This window comes from Phascolarctos cinereus, unplaced genomic scaffold, assembly GCF_003287225.1.
Source record: "Phascolarctos cinereus isolate Bilbo 61053 unplaced genomic scaffold, phaCin_HiC Scaffold_5;HRSCAF=322, whole genome shotgun sequence".
Taxonomy (NCBI): Eukaryota; Metazoa; Chordata; class Mammalia; order Diprotodontia; family Phascolarctidae; genus Phascolarctos; species Phascolarctos cinereus.
Genome location: NW_027555958.1, coordinates 266,624,416 through 266,637,630, shown reverse-complemented (window position 1 = coordinate 266,637,630; position 13,215 = coordinate 266,624,416). Strand labels below are relative to the sequence as shown.

The following is a 13,215-nucleotide window of genomic DNA, read 5'->3' as shown; positions in this document are numbered from 1 at the left end:
CTGATTTAATTGCTCTGTAAAGCAATTTTGAACTATGACCTAAAAGACATTAAATTGTACGTCCACAGCCTTTGACCAAGCAATATTGCTAGTAGGTCTACATTTACAGAAATCCTCTACCATTAAGAGATTAATGTGGTGTTGTTGTTTCTTCCACCATGGCCTTTCATACGTTACAAATATAACCATAACTATGCTGGGGTGATTGGGACTTTCCTCCAGGATGCCAAATTTAGAGGAAATTAATAGCACTTTTACTCCTTCAGAAGAATAAAAACAACAGAGCTTAACCAGTTAGCAAAAAAAAAAAAAAGTTAAAATAGGAATATTCCAGATAGTGCAGTGAGCTTCCTCACTCCACCGTAAACTTCTCTTCTCTCCTCTATGTATCAGTCTCATGCTGATCTCTCAGGGTTTGTCTCTTCTCCCTCACCCAGCTGAGGGTACACTTCATGCTGCTTCTCCAGGTACAGAATTCCTAGTTACAGCTCTCATTATAAGAGTTCATCTGATTGTACTTATGTTGATGCTTTTTATCTTTCCAAATTCAGCAAGGGACATATATCAATCTCTTCAGCCACATTCATATCCCACCCCTTCCAAAAAAAAAATACAAACACAGCTGACATTTCTATTTTCTATTTTTTCATACAGGAAACTGACCTCCAAATGAATGAGTCCTAATGAAATCACTGATTCAGAGAGAAGCAAGAAGTAGCCTCTGTGCCATTTGCTAGCATCTTAGTCTATTGATTATTTCAGGAGGAACCTGAGGAATAAAAGCAAACCAAGATGACAATGCAAAACCCTCCCACTGACCCAAGAGTGATGTATTTGGAATCTTATAATTCTCTGTCCTTAAAGTTCAAACCAGATAAGTGGTTTAAGATGCTGGGGGGTGAGGAGAATTTGAACATGCTGATAGAGTTCTTTGAAAAGATAGACACACTAGTTATGGTGTTCACCCTCAATCAATCAGGACTGGTCATTCCCTGCATCGGCTTCCCATCTGCCCTCAAGACCAAAGGGGCTTATTTTGTAAAGTCATCTCGTGAAACTGTCAACAAGTTAAACTACCAGACTCTCCTTCTCTATGGAGACATAAGTAATACACCTGTGGAGCAGCTTATTGCTATAGTAGAAGAGGTAAGTCCATTCAAGGGTCTAAGAAGCTGGAAAATTCTTTCAGTAATTAATATATGCTTATCACTTAATGGTTGGTTTTCTGGCAAGCTTGAAGGCGAAATCACCACCAACCCTACTTTTGGTCATTTGTGTTTCCTTTCAATCCTTTGTCCCTTGACAGGATTATAGACTTGACATCATATTCCTCTCTCCTCTTCCCGTTGTATTTAACCCTACCCCACTTTCTGGGTTATTCAAGAGTGGTTTGGATGTTGGTTATGTCTTGTATTTTTCTCAATTTGGAGACTAGGAAGACTGTATAAAAAGACTAATGATGCTCAGACATTTATTTCCTAGCTGTGTGACCCTGGCCAAGTTACATAACTGCTGCTTGCCTCAGTTTTCTCATCTGTAAAATGGGGATGATAATAATAGCATCTACCTTCCAGGGTTGTTGTAAGGATTAAATGAGATAATATTTGTAAAGCACTTTACAAACCTTAGAAGTGTTATATAAATGTTTGCTATTATAATTATTATGATAAATATCCTGAGTTAGAACAATAGCATCCTCAAAGCTAACCCTTAGAGACATACCTTGTCACAGCATAATTTTGGCTTCTTTATATGGAGCCTATGCTGTTTTTACATGGGTCTAAATCTTGAGTATTCTATCCCTCCTCAAATTTCCCTAGAACATTTTGTCTGGCTCTCTCCTTTGCTCTTATAACACTCAATCTCCTTGCCATATTCTCTTTTAAGAGAATGTCAGCTCCTTGAGGGCCAAGATGTGTAATTTTTAAAATCTTTGTATCTATGATCCCACAGCACAGTGGCTTCTGCATAAGCACTTAATAAAGATTTCCTGAATTGAGTTTTCACTTTCATGCGGTTACTGTTGTGACTAGTCACTGTAGTTGGGGCATCAGCATCTCTCTGAGCAGACCAACCAATCATCTTCACCGAGGAACTATACCTGATCTGCTTCCTTTGATGGATGGGAGATGTTTTCCCCAGAATTCCTGTTTGGTTGAGAAATAGAAATCCTGCTATTTCAATCAACTTATTGAATATGTAGGGAATTTCCTACTCATTCAGCAAAACTTTCCCTGGATTGGTGTAGGCAGAAAATGAAACTTTAAAAATGTGTCTTTCTAGATTATTTATTCTCTGTTCAACGAAAGTGAAAACCTGAGTGGCTGGCCCCGGGTGGTTTCAGAAGATATAGTCCGACAAGCTCACAAACTGAAGAATGAAATGTTTGTGATGGGAGGGAAAATCGAAGGAAAAACTCTGCTTCCCATCCCAGAGCACTTGGGGAGTTTGGATGGTACAGTAGAATCAATGGAAAGGTAAGACCTTTCAAGGGTTAACTGAGATCTGACTTATCTTAGACTAAAGAGCTAAAGAGAACAATTATGTTGCCTGAAGCTATTGGTGAGGCAGTATGGTACAATGGATAAAGAACTGGACCTGTAGTCAGGAAGTTCAAATCCCACCTCAATGTTTAGGGACTATATGGCTCTAGGCAAGTTATTTAAGCTTTCTGAGCCTCAGTTTCCTCATCTGTAAAATTAGTGGGTTGGGCTAGATGATCCATTTGATCAATTTTCCTCAATATATTTGCTTTAAGTTTTGAAGCTCACTAAAGATAGACATGGGGAAGGCTGATACATTCCTGAGCCTGTGGCCCTTCTGGGTTCCTGAATCTCTAATAAGATTTAAATTTGAAAACTCTTTAGTCTCCATAGTCTAAGTAACAGCTCCCTCACTCCACCCCCACTAGAATTGTGCAAAAGCAAAGGGAGGCTTGATGAAACACACTACAAAGGGACATGATGAACTTGGTTCTATTTAGCAGAGTGCTGAGGAATGTTTAACAACCAGGTCTCTGGGAGCAAACAACAACAACTATGCATGGCATACTTTTTAGTTTCAAGTTTTAGTTTTAAGTTTAGTTTGTATTATTAACATTTCTGAAGTCTCGATAATCAATAAAACAATAAATCAAGCTCTGATTTGTAGCATTTGCCAGTTTCCAAGATATAATTGCTCACACTGAAAAATTAAACAATTGGCTTTAAGAGATGGTTCAAGGGCAGGGAGATGGTGCAGTGGATAGAGAACACCCCTGAAGTCAGGCAGACCTGAGTTCAAATCCAACCTTAGACACTGACTAGCTGTGTAACCCTGGGCAAATAATTTATCCCAGATTGTCTCAAAAAGAGAGAGAGAGAAAAAGAGAGAGAGAGAGAGAGAGAGAGGGAGGGAGAGAGAGAGAGAGAGAGAGAGAGAGAGAGATGTTCAAGATGCATCTAGTACAACCCTGTTGTTCCTTCCTTTCCCTTCCCAGGATCAAAGAAGCCTAGGAAGCTAACATACTATACAGACTATCCATTTGTGCTCTGTCTCACATACTCCACGTGTGCTTTCTTCATCTTGCCTAATCTTTCTCAATCCAGTTAAGGAGCCACCTCCTCCATGAAACTTTCCTGGATTCTGCCCTCCTCACAGTTCCACTTGACCCACCCACCCCCAGTTGACAGTGTTCTCTCCTCAAATTTTCTTAGAGCACTTTATCTCTAGATCTTTCCTTTGTCCTCTTCAACCTTACTTCTTATTGTATTTCTAAATAAATATAAATATATTTAATATTAAACAATAAATATAAATATATATTTAATATATAAATATACAATAATATGTAATATTATACACACACACATATACATATGCAAGTTTTGGATCTTCCCCAGCAGAATGTAAGCTCTTTGAGGGGAGGCACCTGGCACAGTTCCTGGTACATTTTCTTTTGGGGGAGGGGGTGTTGTGATTTCACTATTATGGAATATTCTTTGTATGGAAAAGCCCTTCTGCTGGTAAAAATCAACAACAGGGTCTTGGAAAGTTGCCTAGGGGCACTAAAAGGTTAAGTGACATCCCCGAGGGTGCTAAAGGTAGTGATGAGGTCAAGAGGTCTGGGGTGCTGGGACCCCAAGATCGCAATGCGGGCCCTGCCTGAATGAATTCAACCCAAATCTTTTTTCAGCCAGAGGAAAGGTTTATTAGAGATAAATCATATAGGCCAGGTGACACCTGTAAGGATGAGCAGGCATAAGAAAGTCTCAGCCTTTTGGGCATGAGAGAGTCTCAGTGTTTGAAAGGGGGCCAGGGTGGATCTTATATACACTAAAGTAACTTTGGGTGGCTGGGGGGGGGGCTGGGAAAAGGGTCTAGGTGAGAATTCTGATTGGAAGGTCTGAGAAATTGAATAGACAATGGGAATAGATAATGAAGGGAACTGAAAGGAAGAAGTTTGAAAGGCATCTGAATAAGATCAAAAGGTGGGGCTAGGGCTTTCAAAGGGAGATAAGGAAAAGTTTAAGGGTTTTCTGGGGCCCATACCCCCATCATTAGTACTTATCAGATATAGCACTTGAAGTTCAGGTCTTCCTCACTCTAAGTCTGGCTCACATGGTCACCCATAACCCTAGCACATAGCAACTGCTTTAAGCATTTTTATTGAATTGACTTGAAGTGGGTGAGGATGCACCTTTTAGGGAAAAGATGTTTCAACAGTCCCCAAGAAAAGCATGGAAAATAGAGCAAGTCTCCTCTGAGAATAGCTGAATATATGTGTTGATTTTATTAGGTGAGTAACTTACAATAGGACTGTTTATGACTTTCAGACTACCCCCATCACTGGACAATGCATTGCTGCATGCTATTGAAACCATAATCATAGACTGGTCTCACCAAATCAGGGATGTCTTGAGTAAAGACTCAGCCCAACCTCTGCTAGATGGATTGCACCCCTTGCCACAAGTAGAATTTGAATTTTGGCGTGCCAGGCTGATGAATCTGAAGTGTATTCATGAGCAGGTAGGGTGATGTTTTCCTGCCCCAATGAAATCTTTCATATTTGTTATCACAAGATTGAAGGAGACTAGTGAACACAGGCCCTATCTTATATTTGTAGGTTGTTCTCCCTTCCCAAGAAGAAAAGCCTTGAGAAGCTGATACTAGAGGGTGGGGGCATATACTTCCTTTGTTGAACAGAGCCATAACTAGCAATTTTTGCATCCTTTGGCAAACAACATGAAATAAGCCCTCAATTCATTTGGGGATAAAGGGTGGTGGCAAAGACCCAAGTCCCTGTAAGGCTGCTGCTAGGTAGTAAACTGCTAGAAGCTGGGTGGAAAGGAAGCTGCCATTTTATTTTAACTAATTATTTTTTAATTTAACTAATTATTCTTGCTAAGTAGGTGGGAAGCTCAATTATTTCTGTGTTGTTGAAAGGACTGAAAGTGCTATTAATACCCTATTCTCTGAATACCCTATGCTCTGAAACAAAGCTCCATTTGCCCTACCCTACTTACTGCTCTGATATTGAAACACTCATGTGTTAATATAATTTCCTCCTTAGCTGAGCAAGCCTAAAGTGAATAAAATAGTGGAAATTTTGAAGGAGGCAAAGAGTTGCTACTGGCCTGCACTTCAGAATGTTTATTCAGATGTCAATGAAGGTAAACTCACAATTCACTCCACTTCAAGGGTCTATCAAATACATACTCCAACTGAAATTTCGGAATCCTTTCTGAAAGGACTTTAGGACTTTGAGCACTTGGGGTTACCTTCTGATAGAGCTAAAATTAATTTTTTTAACCTCTCTAGAGGGAGAGTGGTGGGGGTGGGTTGTTGTGAGCTGTGGCAACAGAGAGGATGCAGCCACTCTGGGAAAGGGTCCAGTCTGATCTTCACACCTGCAGAAATTGTATGAGGTGAAAGATGGATTCAGAAAAGAGATGCCACAGAAAAGGGGCTGTGAATGGTAGCAGTTGAGGCAAGAGTTCAGGGTTGGTGCTACCACTGGGAGGAAACATTCTTGGTCCTGCCCTGCTCTGGCCCATGTTGATATCCTAGGGAACTGCCCCATTCACCCCATGCTAATTATGGCTCTGCCTTTAGCAAGTCACTAACCTCCTAGAGCCCTGGGTTTTTCTACAAATGGCTTCTTTCTGTTTATTCTCTTCTACGGTGAAGATAGATATTTCTATCTATAGATCCATATCTATATCAGATTGATGGTGATAGATATCTATCTCTATCTCTATGTGTATATATGTTTACCTTCAATCAATGCTTGTTAAATGACTTAATAAGGAAATGTTTTACATGATTGCACATGTATAACCTATATCTGATTGCTTACTGTCTCGGGGAGGGGAGAGGGAAGGAGAAGGAGGGAGGGAAGGATAGAATTTGGAACTCGAACTTTGAGAAAAACAAATGTTTAAAATTTGTTTTAATATGTAATTGGGGGGAAATTGTATATATGTGTATACATACATACACATATAATACATACATACATATATATAATACAAAAAAATTAATGCTTGTTTTATATAGGACTGAAGGAAGCTAAAGATATCGTTCTCTACCTAAAGCCTCTACAGATTTCATTGGAGGAAATGGAACAGGGCGACTACTCTTTGGTAAGATTTGAGGACAAGAATCATTTCTCAATAATAAGGATAGATGGCAACACATGTTTTGTGTGTTCCACATAGGCCAAAGGGGAGGGGTCGTGAATGTTGTAGCTCTTCCATGCCAGAGGTAAGTGTATTCAGTTTCATGAGGCACTGGGATTAAATATTACAAAGTCAATAGTTTCCAAGGGAGGGAAACCATTTGTTTGACTATATGTTGTTACTGATTTCTAAGTGGACTTATGGGCACCTTATTTCTTTGCAGCTCCCTATCTTTATTTCCAAGGTGCTGTTTACCATCTGCTATATATGGTCCAACTCTGAGTACTATAACACCCCATCGAGGATTATAGTTATTTTGCAGGAGATTTTCAACCAGTTCATTGAAATGGTAAATTCCAAGCGCCATCAGACATTATTCTTGTAAATATAGTATTCTTGTAAAACCCTATGACTTCCTATATACCTTCCTCATCTCCCTTTTCCTCAAACCATCCTCTGTAACTCAAAAGGATCTTCCTGGAAAGCCCTGGAGATTTGAGCTAGGGGGTAGGTAAGCAATAATTACTTCTCTCAGTCTCTGGGCTTATGTCTCTCTATTTCGTGGATGTGCCCCTATCCTACTCTACCCTACCTTCTATTGTTCCCTCTGGGGTCCATCTTCTATTGTTAACAAAGTACCCTTCATATTAGCCCTTGTGCCATCCCACTCCACCCCCCAAATTACTTTGTATTTATTTTGTATTTAATTTACTCTGTAGGTTTCCCCAAATAGAATGAAAATTCATTAAGAACAGGGACTGTTAAATGTTCTTTGTTTAACATGGTGCTGGACACAATACCTGGCATATAGTAAGTTCTTAAACATGCGTGTTGTTAATTGAATTAAACTGAATGTAGCGGCAACCTTAAAGCAACTGCTTAGTGACCTGAAATTACTAGAAAGTGATCAACCTGTTCTACAGAGATTATCTAACTACAACCTGAACTAATTTGCTTCTACATTTGAATCCCATTTTTTCTTTCTTTCATTTTATTTTTAATATTCTGAACTTTTGGTTCCCTTTTTTTCTTCCTTGGAATAAAGCCAAACACCTTCCAATGCCTCAAATTTGGCTCAAAAGTTCATAAACTTTGGGTATTGTTATAAAATCCAAATCACCAACCCCAGAAATTTAGTTACCAAAGAGACAGTAGGAGGAGAGTACTACTGAAAGACTTGATAGCCTGGGGGGAGATGCCCCCCTCAAAGATTATACCCATTCCTTAACAATACACATTTGCCACAGCCTATACATTGCAGAGGTTGGTGATGGGATATAATGAGGTGGTGGTGGAGTCTGTCCTTTCGAAATGAGCAATAAGTGCCTTAACCTGATGGAAAGGACCAGTCTGTATGTAATTTATTGGTTTATTTTTAACTCCAAATACAATCAATCCTTCTAATTTGTTAGAGGAAGCAAACCTAGCAGTTTTCTCCAGGGAGCTGTGGGCCCCTCCCCAAGTAATTCCCTATAATCTGAGGTGTTGCCCAGTAGAATTGCAAAGACTGCTGTTCTAGACAAATGGGAAGGAGGAGAACAAGAGAATAGATAAACATGGTAAGGTAATATCATTTTAAGTGGCTTGTAAGGATATTGGAATCTGGTTTTTTTGCCCAGACACGCAGTTATCTGAGCCCTGAAGAAGTGCTGAAAGGATTACAAGGTGAAATAGAGGAAGTGTTGGTTGGCATCTCACACTCAGTGCATATTTTAAAGGAGATCTACCAGACCTACGATTATTGCTGCACCAATATGCCTCATTTCTTTAAGGTACTTGCCAATTGGAAGAGCAGTGATGTTAAAACTTACACTGTCACTCATGATTTCAATGTTCGAAGCTGATTCTCATTTTTCCTTCTCTCTCTTAGAATGGCAAAGAACCAGTGCTGTGGGAATTCCCATCCACTCTTGCATTTTCCAGAATGAACTTATTCTTCCACAGAGTCCAGACAATAGAGGTAAAAGTGAAACTTGGATTATTCTGTCTAAGTCTTTCTTTAGCACCATTGATTTCAATTTGGGCTTTTCTGCGTCCTTGAGGTCTTTCCATATTTTATAATTCTGTCCCTAATGATTATATCTTTAGGGCTGCTCTAGTTTAGGAACTTAGGAGGTCATCAAGTCCCACCCTTCATTTTACAGATGAGATCACTGAAGCCTAGATATGTAAAATGACTTTCCTAAGGTCACACAACTAGTTAGTATGAGAACTAGAATCTGAAGACAGGATCCATACTATGCTGCCTTCTCACAAGCCTTTTCCTATCTTCTACTTTTTAGTTCCCAAATTCAAAACTTGCCTGAGAGTTCATTTTCTCAAAGCCTCTTTGATATTTGACTGACAGCGTCTTCGAAGCACTTATCATTTCTTCCGCATCTCCGGCACCCTACAGAGCTTTATTTCTTACCCAGAAAAAAAAAACCAACCCATCTCAGGCATGGGAGGCTACAGAAAACATCATTCCCCGCTGCCAAAACCAAAATCAAACAAACAGAAAATCTTTGATTTGAGCTGGTAGAAAGGAACAAAAATGATCGTTTCAACTGCCTTCCCACTCTACCTCCCCAACTACTCCATAGGATAGGTATTAGTGAGAAATGAAATGGCCACAGGCCGGCATTTCAAAAGGTAGAGGAAAATGAAGGGCTGAAATAATCCACAAGTAGAATCAATAATTAACTCTGAATTATTTTTTTTAAATAAGATTTGTTTCCTTTTGTTTTTATGTTCTAGTCATTTTTAGGTATTCCCCTACCTCACTCACTTATCCTGGAATTGAACTCTTAAATAAAAAATACAGAAGTTAGGCAAAAATGGCCTATAAGAGTGATTGTATTTGCCATTGTATGCAGTATTCTGTTCTGGGGCACTCCCTTCCCTTCTAACCCAACACAGATGCTGAGAGGAAAGAGGTATATTTCATTATCTGATCTCCACAAGCAAGATTGGTTATTAACATTACTCAGAGTTGGGCTTTCTTTTAGGACAATTTTCCTTTACATTTTCTTCCCATGTTTCTCTGAATTTGTCAGTCATAATTTCTTACTGCCCAATATTCTATTACATTCATGTATCTGTTTATTTGTTTATTGACTGTCCCCAGTCAATGATACCCATGAATTGTTGAGAACTGACAATAATAAAGTTATCAGTAGCAATTCCCTTTTATACACCAGGCTTTCAGGTTTATCACAGCAAAGACAAGTACCCTTAGTAACATTTTCCAGATGAGAAAACCGAAGCCAGGAGCATGTCCCAAAACTGTGAAAGGTACCAGATTGGCTTCTAGTCTGCTTTATAAGCACTTTAATATTCGGGTCACATAATCATTTATGCCTAAATAATTTTTGCTAGATTGCTTTCCAGCTTTTCCAGAATCTCTTATCAAATAGGGAGTTCTTTCTCAAGTAAGTTATGTTTTGAGGTAAATTGCCAATTAATTTATCGAATTATTCACTGATTTACTGTGACCCAGATAAAAGGGGAGGGGAACCTCCTAGAAGGGGACATAAGGTTTAGCCATCTCACTGTGCCCAGCTCCTTCAGGGCTAGAGGAGGCTTTAAATAGCGCAGTTAGTTCTAATGCTCTCAGTTGATGACCAAAGGAATGCAACCGCTAGGGTGTCCCTCTGAGTCAAGTTGGTGGGAGAATGCATGCGCAATTGTTTGGCTGCTCCCTGGGAAAGACCGTGACGGTAGCAGTATGAAGTAATATTTCAATCACTTTAATAAGGCACGGAGAGTACAGTTAAAGTATCCTGGGGTACTGAGGCACACAGCTTGGGGACAGGGATGGCGTGGTACAGGGAGGTGGGAAGTATGGGGAAGAGAATGGGGAGGGGGAGGAGCACAGAGAGTTACGTGGATTCGCGTTGGGAGCGCTCGGGCAGCATAGATCCTTCTTAGCAGGTGGAGGTGTTCTAGGGGGCAGGAGTTTGGGGTTTCATTTTTGAAGGGTTTTGTTGTGTGTGTGTGTGTGTGTGTGTGTGTGTGTGTGTGTGTGTGTGTGTGAGTGTGTGAGTGAAACAGGCTATTTCTTATCTATGCCACGTTAGACTTAGCTTATTAACATATCCATTTCATCTCAAAGCTCAGCACCTAACTTAGGGTTAGTTCATTAGCATGATGGTCCCTGGTTTTCTGCTGCACGGGTCTGGAGCTTATCCGAAGCTTACAGACTGTAGGTAGTTAGTAGGACTGAAGGACCTTTACCTGAAGGCTTAGTTGGCTTCCTCTAATTTAGCACATAGTATCAGAATGTGGCCTTACTTAATTTATGAGAGTTTCCAGTGGCTCCTGTGCTCCCTAAATTTATGAGACTTGGAACTATTTTATCCTAATGGAACAGGCATTATCCTATGAAATAAATATTGTTCCTTGTTTATTTTTCAAGGCAGTAATATCTCAAAAAGGTGGGCAAAGAAGACAACTCACAAAAAAAAATCCTTTTGTTTTCTACTGTTTTTTCCCTGAGTGGCCAAATTTAGAATGAAAAGAGGAGATTAACAGTTGCTTGACTTAAAATCCCTATATTTGGGAAACTTAAAATACCTTCTTACTAAAAAATTTTCACTCCTAAAATTTATGGCAGCTATATTAATTGATGTTACAAGTTACCAGCAGGCACAGATAGGACACTTTAACTTTTTTTTTCTTCTTTTCTTTCTTCTCCTTAGGAACAATGCTGAGTTTAAAAAAAAAAGAGGGGGTAGGGGGGAAACCCTTCTCATACAGGCTGATTAAAACATAGATAAAGCAAAACAAATACTGTCCCAGTACCACACACATATTCAGTAAAAAGTGCACTGTCACACTAGTTTTGAATCTTGAGAGAATAATAAATCATCGAGATGTTGGCATTACTTTATTGGAAGTTAATTAAACAGACCTGTTTAATCACACATGCATGGAGAAGATAAGGAGGTGATAAAGATAAGAGCTAAGGATATTAGGTCTGGGCCAGGATGTGGAGGCCCACCATAAGTAGAAGGCTAACTGAGCTGGTAGGAAAAAACAAACAAACAAACCAAAACAACAACCCTTTCTGGTGATCAAAAAAACATAGAGATGTGTGTGTGTGTGTGTGTGTGTGTGTGTGTATGTGTGTGAGATTGACAAACAATAAACCCATTATCTCTAGAAAGCCTATGTAATCCCCCGTTACAATAATTAGCTTGTTTTAAGCCAAGGGAGCTATATATGGCTTCAAAGTCTGCTCGGTTTTCTCCTCTTCAACTTCAAGCAGTTTATTTTAGATGAAAAGTTTTGAGTTGTCACACTCGTTCTGAACCCCTAGTTAGGAACCTTCCTATTCCTGGGTAAAGATTAGGCTGTCTGCTTTAACTTTATACTTATACATAGTTAGCTTGGTCTCTTTGTGGATGAGGCAAAATTCAGTTTTTGGAAATATTTGAGTAGCAAAATGGCAGATTATATTATAGTGTCTGTAGAGTGACAGGCATCAGGAAGGGAAGTAAGAGAATGCTAAGCTTTTCCTGAGATTTTCCTCAGCCTGGGTCTTCAGCCAATGTTCCTTCTAGATATAACCTTTCTCTTTCATAGATGGGTCTTCCTTTCACTCCATGCTTACTCTACCCTCCCAAATTAGGCTCAGACTCTCTTTATCCCTCTTTTACACAAACTGCTTACTATATGGTACAATATCACACGTAATGATTTGATTCATTAAAGGGAGCTAGAGACTCTGTTCTCACTCAGTTTTGATTGTTTCATTCAGTTAAAAAGTGTTCTCCCCTAGTAAGTCAAAAAAGCTAGAGAGAATGATTTTAACTACATCCTTCCAGTTGTCAAGATACCTAGGTGGCTCAGTTGATAGAGTGAAGGGCCTGGAGTCAGGAAGACCTCAGTTCAAATTTGGCTTCAGATACTTACTAGGCTGTGTGACCCTGGGCAAGTCACTGAAACCTCTGTTTGCTTTAATCCACTGGAGAAGGAAATGGCAAACCACTCTAATATACTTGCCAAGAAAAACCCATGGACATTATGGTCCATCCAGTTATGAAGAGTCAGACAAAGGCAATTACAGCTCAGACCTCAAAGAAACATACAACACAATCTCTCTGGGGACAAGACGTACATAAAGACCAACTCTTCCACCATGGTTAAGGAAATGATAACATGGGTTTTTCTCTAAAGGGACCATCTCTACTGGCATAGAACAAACAGACTAGGAATTAAATGAGCCAGACTAAGAACAAAAACAAAATATCAAGGGGAAAAAAGATTTCAACTAATTTTTTAAAAATCACATCTAGGGGAATTCTATGCTTCAAAGAGAGTTGTAGTCCATGGATTGCTAGCAAGCTTTTCCTCTTGCTTAAAGAGATTTAAAAGGAAGACTGTCATACTTCAAATCTGATACCAGAAAGAAGAAAAGGAGGGAAGGACACAGCCAGTGTTTTCTTCTCATATCTTTGTGTTTCAGATTCCCTGTCCAGACTACCAAAAGAAATTATGGGGGGGAGAAAAGGAGGCACAGCTTTACAACTTAGGTACAAGTTACACACAAAAAAATTATTTCGCTGTGCCAAGC

General features: G+C 39.5%; 1 protein-coding gene across 1 annotated transcript in view; it reads left to right on the top strand.

Annotated features, from left to right (window-relative positions):
• Positions 1-13,215, top strand: part of DNAH17 (dynein axonemal heavy chain 17) — a 224,254-nt gene that overhangs the window by 15,928 nt on the left and 195,111 nt on the right. The window contains exons 2-9 of the mRNA XM_020966020.2: positions 655-1,146; positions 2,284-2,477; positions 4,815-5,007; positions 5,552-5,651; positions 6,538-6,623; positions 6,883-7,008; positions 8,279-8,431; positions 8,530-8,619. Coding sequence (XP_020821679.1) covers positions 793-1,146; positions 2,284-2,477; positions 4,815-5,007; positions 5,552-5,651; positions 6,538-6,623; positions 6,883-7,008; positions 8,279-8,431; positions 8,530-8,619 — 1,296 coding nt within the window. The 5' untranslated portion in view covers positions 655-792. The remainder of the gene's footprint in view (positions 1-654; positions 1,147-2,283; positions 2,478-4,814; positions 5,008-5,551; positions 5,652-6,537; positions 6,624-6,882; positions 7,009-8,278; positions 8,432-8,529; positions 8,620-13,215) is intronic.